Source organism: Setaria italica, chromosome III, assembly GCF_000263155.2.
Source record: "Setaria italica strain Yugu1 chromosome III, Setaria_italica_v2.0, whole genome shotgun sequence".
Lineage (NCBI taxonomy): Eukaryota > Viridiplantae > Streptophyta > Magnoliopsida > Poales > Poaceae > Setaria > Setaria italica.
Genome location: NC_028452.1, coordinates 11,703,519 through 11,711,975, shown reverse-complemented (window position 1 = coordinate 11,711,975; position 8,457 = coordinate 11,703,519). Strand labels below are relative to the sequence as shown.

The 8,457-nt window shown below is 53.9% G+C and overlaps 1 protein-coding gene across 1 annotated transcript; it reads right to left on the bottom strand.

Annotated features, from left to right (window-relative positions):
- Positions 1-4,290: 4,290 nt before the first annotated feature.
- LOC101786684 (mitogen-activated protein kinase kinase kinase 17) lies at positions 4,291-5,852 on the bottom strand. The gene has a single exon (XM_004961277.3). It carries the CDS (start codon positions 5,748-5,750, stop codon positions 4,314-4,316), a length of 1,437 nt encoding a protein of 478 aa, XP_004961334.1. The 5' UTR covers positions 5,751-5,852; the 3' UTR covers positions 4,291-4,313.
- Positions 5,853-8,457: the final 2,605 nt, after the last annotated feature.

The window sequence follows — 8,457 nt, the reverse complement described above, 5'->3', positions numbered from 1 at the left end:
CATGAAGGTCCAAGCCCACCTGCGGTAATGCCAATTACCGCCGACCCAGCATGGGCAGGGAACATCCCGCTCTGTCTCGCCCGACCGAGGGCCCCGGGGTCGGACACTCCCGACCCCTCGACGACGAAACTCCACCTCGTCCGACCCACGGTCCCAGGGTCGGGTGCGTCCGACCTCTCGCCGCGAGGCTCTGCCTCGCCCGACCCTAGGCGTAGGGGGTCGGACTCATCCGGGCCCATAAAACAAGGGTCCGCCTCGGGCGCAGATCGGCAGACAAGGGCGCGGATCTCGTGGGTCCCTCACCGATCTTGTCATAAATGTGCCGCGGCTCTGAAAGGTGCCCGCGCCCCTCGACGTAACCCGCCACAAGTACCCGGACGGAACACTATGGCCACGACCGCACATGCTACAGTGGCCTCGGCTCCCCCTGATTCGCCATAAGGCACTCATAGCATGCGCCGCCCCGCACAGGAGGGAGCGCCGCCCGTTCTCGCGCCCAGCGTATCCGGCAAAAGGGACGCGACGTCCGTGTTCCACGGGACGTAAGCAGGACAACAGGGGTCAGCCGTCTCCCCCAACGTGCACAGTTGCCACGATCGGACACCATCATCATGCCCGGCGGCGACGGTCGCCTGGAGGACCGGCGACAGGATCCGGCGGCAGCCGCCCTCCTCCAGTGACTGCTCTGACAGGAGCCGATGGCCGGAGCAGAAGGCGGCGACCCGGGGACTTGGTACTTCTCCTTGTATTTTACTTTACTTAGCTTATCTCTTTTACTTCTCCAGACACACCCGGCTCACCTGTAACCCTGAGCCCTCCTTGCTCTATAAAAGGAGAGCCAGGGGCCCCGAGACCGGGGGTCTCAAGCCAACAGAATCCACACACTCACCCCACGAGCATCAGTGCACACCCAAGAGACTTGGGACCGGCTCCCTCTCTCGCCCGTTTGTAACCCCTACTACAGACCTTGCGTGAGCAACACGAGCAGCTCCTCATACTGGACGTAGGGTTATTCCTGCCCGAACCAGTCTAACCCCGTGTCCTCTCACGCCACCATCCGAAGCCTTAAGCGTATAAAAGAAATTTACTAGCCGTAGTCTTGATCCGCTAATCTTGACAACGACAGATGCAGTGTGAGCATCAGTCACATCGGATGTTTGGATACTAATTAGGAGTATTAAATATAGACTAATTATAAAACTAATTACACAGATGGAGTCTAATTCACGAGATGAATCTATTAAGCCTAATTAGTCCATGATTTGATAATGTTGTGCTACAATAACCATTTGATAATGATGAATTATTTAGGCTTAATAGATTCGTCTCGCGAATTAGACTCCATCTGTGCAATTAATTTTATAATTAGCTCATGTTTAGTCCTTATAATTAGCATGTGAACATCTGATATGACACCGCTAAAGTTTAGCACTTAGTATCCCCTAATATTCGTCGGTCCATAACGCACGAGCTTATAGTATACCATCTTTCTAACATGCGTTCGTTACGTTCGTTGCCTGTGTGGCTGTGTGCTGCAGAATGGTCTGAAGTCTGAACCCGTCTCTCGCAGTCCATAATTAAAAAGAGCACAGTCACGGCATCTCGTTTTGCCTTGCTCGCTCGTCAGGAACAGTCAGTCCGCCGTTCAACCTTCGCCGGCGGAGCCTCACCCGCTGATCCGCACCCGCACCTGCCGAGAATGACTTGGAAAGTTCTGAAACGAGAAGGGATTGACTCGGAAAGCTGCCAAAGGAGGAGACGGCCACGGGCGACGAAGACGACACGCACCTGCAGCAGCAGGCACCCGGCCTCTTCTTCTTGTGCGTCACGGCCAGCGTCAACTGCAGGGATGCTAGTTAACCGCTGACGATGCACCAGTCACGCAGGGAAAATACGGGACCTCCATGCCGTGGTTCCAAGAACTCTCGCCCGGGCTGACCTGAAAACTTGCTGACCTCGCATGGTGACGCGACGCCTGACGCAGGTCTTACGACTGATTGGCCTGATGGTTCAGATTCCGGGACTCAACCACCTTCTAAAAAGTCAGATTACATTAGGTGATAATCTTCGTCAACCAGGGCAAAGAGCATCGTTTGCGACTGCAGCGTGGCGCCTACATGGGACCATGGATGCGGTTGCAAATATTTGCACGCTGTGGATACAGTTTGTTTGGTGGCCCTGCGCTGGTGCCTTTTGTCTGTCTGGTCCCTCTGGGATCGTTGTACACCTGGACAGGTCTCTAGATGCAGCAAGGCCACGGCCACCATTGCTAGCTCCCAAAAAAAGAGAGGGACTCCGATCTCCCTTGAGGAGCAAGGAACTGGTTCACACGAAAAGCTCTTTCCAAGAATTCAAGCGCAAGGCAGGCGGATCGATCAAAGCGCAAAGGCGACGAGGGGAGGTGACACTGACACATGCATGCCAAGGTTGTTGACAGTTCGACCTGGCACTCTTGACTTGCTCCATAAGAAGCACTCGTTCCTTGAGGTCCACTCTGGAACGGCACATGAGCAGTGCCAATGGGAATGTGTGCGATGTGAACGCAAGACTCGAACTGCTCCCGTCTAGCCGGTGCGTTTTCTAACATTTACCCCGGCAGGTCAACTACCTCTCGAAAAACGTTGGGGCCATGTTTAGTTACTCCCAACTCCCAACTTTGACACTATGCAAAAAGAAGATTCCCCATCACATCAAACTTGCGGTACATGCATGGAGTACTAAATGTAGATGAAATTAAAAACTAATTGCACAGTTTTGTTGTACTTTGCGAGACGAATCTTTTGAGCCTAATTAGTCAATATTTGGACAATAATTCACAAATACAAACGAAACGCTACAGTGTGCTACAGTGCTGTAACAGTAATTTGGCACCTCCCAAATTCCCCAACTAAACACGGCCTGGGTTTACTAGTAAATGGCATCTAGATACTACAGTATACAACACATTGTCATCAGTAAACGGTTAGTCCAAGATCGTAGAAAGTTAAACGGTGCCAACAAAAAGGAGATCACTGGCTCGACAGAAATCGGTCTAGAAACGAGCACATACAGAAGCTCCAGACAACAAAGACCTTTGTTTTCACCCACATGTCACGCGTGAGCTCATCCAGAGCACATGGACAAGTGTCGCCGTGGATCACACACACAGCTAGCTTTCCTGCTTCCAAGTTCCAACAACCTAGCAAACGTGTACGACTGCTGCCGTGTTCCTGGGCTAATCCCCCCTCTCGCCGTCTCGTTGCAGGCTATAGGGGAGTGCCCACCATCACACGAGCGCGCGCCACTTGGACGGCGTCGCGCGAGGACAGGTCGTCACGCGGCCCCGCGCGTCCACAGCGCCGGCGTTTTCTTGCCGTGGGAAAAAGAAGAATCTCTAGAAGCTGGGCCGGGCACCGATCGAGCGACGACGCCATGTCGCCACATGACACGATGGCCAGGGGTTCGTTCGAGCGAGCGTGTTTCTGGAGCTGATGGATGGATCATGGATGGATGGAGCTGTGGTTGCAGCGTACACCTGTGATGAGATGATGAGGGCCGCGAGCGTGTGTTTGCTTGCCACATTTGTCGGCAACGCCCAAAGTTGCCGCGAGATTGTCCAAACTCTTTGGGTGTTGCTTTGGGTTTGGGATATGAGACTGGATTAGATGTGGTTGGGTTGGATTTCTGAGTTGTCGAGATGGGTGTTGATCGGGGTCACGGTTGCTGTCACTTCGTGTGTTTCAGAGGATAGGACGTTTCATGGTTTTCACTCAAACGGTTACTACTGCATGGAGGGCTCATCGTTCTTCTACTGGACAGTGATGCCGCATCAAGTTCACGACACGAATCTTGGTTCAATTTCACGTGGCTACGGTTTGGGGTGCGGACATTTCACAGGAAATTGTTAGATTCTCGCAGGATTCAATGAAAAGCTCCTGTACTCAATCTCAATGGTTCCTAAGGGGGTGTTTGATCTTTAGCCCGGACTAAAATTCATGTCGCATCGAATATTTGAAGGCTAATTAGGAGAACTAAATATGAGCTAATTATAAATCTAATTACACAGATGGAGGCTAATTCCCGATATGAATCTATTAAGCCTAATTAATCCATCATTAGCGCATGTTTACTGTAGCACCACATTATCAAATCATGAACTAATTAGGTTTAATAGATTCGTCTCGCAAATTAGCCTCCATCTGTGCAATTGGTTTTGTAATTAGTATATGTTTAATACTCTCAATTAGTATCTAAACATTCGATGTGATAGAAATTTTAGGAGCTCCTAAAGAAAGGCCTTAACTCTGTCAGTTTGGAGTCGGTAGGGGGCAAAATTAGAAGACGAACAGAGGAGGAGAAAAGGGGGCAATTTGACCATGAAAAGGACTTTTTCCTATTTCTTCATCAGAAATATCAGAGTGAAGTAGTACAACTGGATCACTTGCGAAATTCGCATACACATCTTGCTGTTGCCGATGAGCATAAGCATCTGCAGCTCCTACATTGTGCACAGGACCATCGCCGACATCCAAGTCAGCGTCAACAAGCTCGGCCTCCAGTTCTGCTTCCGGTTCTTCCCCCCAGAAATTTTCGTAGCTCCTCGTCTCCGCTTCCGGGGCAGCCATGGGTGGAAGAACATCAGGAACTTCACTGCGCAACTGCTCCGATGATGCCGCCACCGCCGTGCTAGGAATTTTGCATTCCGTGGCCGGAAAGTTCACTTCTTGGGCAGCGGCCGCTGCGTCCGAAACTTCAGAGCAACCGCCGCACACTTCGATCCAATCGTCGTCGGATTCCCACTCCGGCAAGGCCGAGCATGGACCTGCCAATGCCCTGATCCTGTCGGCTGCGCTCTCTGGCATCTCGTCGTCCTCGTCGTCGGCGTCAGACTCCCAGAATGCGGCATCCAGCGTGCTCTTGGGGGACACCCACATGGGCTTTGCATCCTCTGCTTTGACGCCGCAGCCGGCGGTTGCCAGGAACGGGTGCTCCAGAAGCTGAGCCGCCGTCCACCGCTCGCTGGCGTCACGCCTCAGGCACTTGTCCAGGAAATCCTTCGCCTCCGCCGATAGCCACGCCGGCGCCTCCGGCACGGCGTCCGTGTACCCGATCAGGTGCACCACCGCGACCACGTCGTCGAGGTCCAGGTCGGTCCACGGGGCGCGGCCGGTGGCCATCTCGATGACGGTGCACCCCAGCGCCCAGACGTCGGCCGCGGGGCCCTGCTCCTCCCCGCGCGACACCTCCGGCGCCATGAACGCCGGCGTGCCGCCGATCGGGCCCTTGGAGCCCACGCGCCTCGCGCACCCGAAGTCGGCGAGCTTGGCGCGCCCGTCGGCCCCGATCACCACGTTCCTCGCCTTGACGTCCCCGTGCACCACGGACTCCTCCCCGTGGAGGTACGCGATGCCCCGGGCCACGTCCGCCGCGTACGCCCGCACGGCGGCCTCCCCCAGGCGGCCGCCATTCCTCCCCACCTCGTCGGCCAGCGAGCCGCCGGGCGCGAACTCGAGGAGCAGCTGGAACTCCCCGCCCGCGGTGGCGCGGAAGCCCAGGCAGGGGAGCACGTGCGGCGAGCGGAGGGAGGCCATGATCCCGCCCTCGCGCAGAAGCTGCGCCGCCCCCGCGGCGCCGCCCGCCGACTTGACGGCCAGGAGCTCGCCCTCCTCGCCCACCGCGAAGAGCGACACGACGGCGCCCGACGCGCCGCGGCCGAGCGTCCGGAGCCGCGTCAGGCGGCGGCCGCCGATCTCCGCATCCATCGCCATCATCGGTGAACTCGTGATCCCACTGGATTTCTTTCGGTTTCGTTGGGGGGCTAGGTCTCGGGAATTCGCTTCCGATCTGCGTGGCGCGATGCCTTGCCGCCGATCCGGCCGCGGCCGCGTATTTATAAGCGTGGGTAGGAGGAGGAGGTCGAGACGAGTTCGGTGGCGTGCCCGACTCGGTGGCGGGTTCTGGTTCGGTGGCGCGCTCGCGAGAGCACGTGAGGAATGCGGTGACGCGGGGGTGGGGGAAGCGTCGGGCGGCTCGGGCGCTCCGCTTCCCTAGCCTGTGGGCCGCGCGGGGCGGGTCCCGATCGGTCGAGATATTTGGCCACGTGGGGCGCACGGAACGTGGGTTTTGCGGGCAGGGCAAGTGGAAAACGAGGGCTAAATGCCTATTTCGGACTGGATGCGGTGACTATTCGTGTCGATTTGGAAAGGAAGCTTCATGGGTTCTATTTCCGGATGGCGTCAATCCGAGAATGAAAAAAATATTTCTTGAAATAAAAAACCGAACTATGAAGATGCTACAATATTTATTTAATTTTAATTTTATGGATGATGCTACAACATTTAGTTCGATAGCTGTAAGATTTTGTTAGTTGATAAGATGAGACTAGTAAGGCACTGCCAAAGACGTAGAGGGTGCTGGCTGTAGAGATTAGTTAATAGTTATAAGATTTGTGGTTACGACTTACAAGAGAGAAGGTGTCGTGCACTCTAGTACCCGGTATCATCGGCTTTTCTCTAAGAGCAACAATTGACGTGTAAATTATTCATAGGAAAAACAATGTACTAGTTGTTTTTCCTTTATATGGAGCATGAAATGCCAAAATAATTATTAAGTAGATGACGTTGTACAACCAGTTTTACAAACTCTTATGTAACGTCGCTTGTTGTGTAATTGTTCACGCTAAAAGCATATTCAAATAGATACAATCAGCATCAGAATCCTTTACCAGTGTTGTTCATATTCGGAATATACTTTAATTAAGAAATTTCAAAGTAATCTTATTTTTGGTAAACTTAAGGTGTTGAAGTTATCTGTCGGCATAAGATAAAAGTCTAGTCATCAAATTATATTCGTCCACAGTTAGTAAGGAATCAATATTCACATAGAAGTATAAAACTTATTCTTAGACGACCACGATCGGTTAAACGTGCACAAAATACTGGAGACACACCGAAACATGTACGAGGATATGATTTGATCCAGTCCCACCACCGTCTCGATCATGCTACGGAAGGAGAAGCAAAACCATGGCAGAGTCGTGTATCGAAACTTCTGAAGATGAGCTGATCTGGACGCCGTGTTAGGCAGCCGCGTGATGATCCGCTCTCATCAGACTGTATGCTACTATGCTTTATCACGAACTCGATCTCGCCAGTCGCCACGTCTATTAGGTGATGCAAGCCATGCCCGCAGCAGCCAGCACCCGTGGTCGATCCAACCTCGCTACCGCTCAGCCCCTGCAGCCTCGCTCTCTAGTCTCTAGCATCTCTCGGCTGCAGCCGGCCGGGCGTGGTGCCATCTGTTGGCGCACCTGGTACCCGAAGAGTTGGCCGAGTACAGGTTGGGTAGGTTCATCCGGACAGTGGCGTGCTTGCCGGTTTGACAGGTGTGAAGCGGAGCCAGTGTTTGTTGCCGCTCGCTCTCCTCCTTTCTTGTTGTGGAAAGCACACTTGTCCCTCTCTCAGATCGTTGCGTCGTTGGTGAGCTGGTGAACGTGGGAACAACGGTATTGCCATGGGATCGCAGCCCACCCTACTCTGCATTCGTATGTTGTCAGCTTGACTCAGAAGCTGTGAATGCTTTGTTTATGAACGCAGCGCTGGAAACTGGAACTCTGGAAGCGAGTTCAGGACCGGCAAGGTACTCAGCACGCCTCAGAGCAGGAAGTGGGGGGAATGGATGAATAACGTTGACTGATCGAGTCCACGCGACTCGACCGAGTACGGCTGTTGCTAACTGCAATACCAGGTAAGAGTATATCTGCAAAATGTTATTAAACAGTCGTCGGTGTGTGATCTTCGCTGACGTCTGGTGGCCTTTTTGATCTTTTGACCAAACTAATGAAGTGGGCATTAAGTTTTGCGTGCCAAATCGATGCCGCGGCCCGTGGCAAGCCCTACTACGCACGGCACCACCACCACCTCTTCTCTGCTCAAGCGAATGCGAGGTGATGAAGTCAGCTGGTGTCGGTCGTTGTTTATCCCCGTGCAGGTCCATCCCCCAACAAACAGCCAAAACAATACAGCAACAACAACAAAAAAAACATGTGGGCAGCGCGACGCGCAGCCATGTGGCTCACGAGCCGAACCGGAGCGAAGCGGAGACGTGGTGCGGAACACGTAAACCGAGCAGCAGGCGACGCCTATCCAGTTGGCACGGCGCCGGTGGCCTAACGATACGATATCGGGGGCGATCCAGGAGATACGTTACACGCCAAAAAAATAAAACAAATGCGCGGTTCGGTCTCGGTGGGCTGCACGCCACCGCAGCACATGCTGCGGCGTGCCGAACGGTTCGCCGCCTCATGATTGGCAGCGCGAGACCTCGTTGGGGTACGGTGTGGTCGATACGGCAGCCGCAGCCGCAGGCTTGTTTTGACGCCAACCGGTCGAGGCCGGCTGAGGTGGTCAATCTCTCGCAGGATCCAAGCCCCCGTCGGTAAGCAGCAGGAGTACGCGATTAGTTGCTTGTTTTGTTTAT

What these genes read in the sequence shown, in the direction of transcription:
- LOC101786684 (XM_004961277.3), bottom strand. Translation starts at nt 5,750, where the DNA reads ATGATGGCGATGGATGCGGAGATCGGCGGCCGCCGCCTGACGCGGCTC.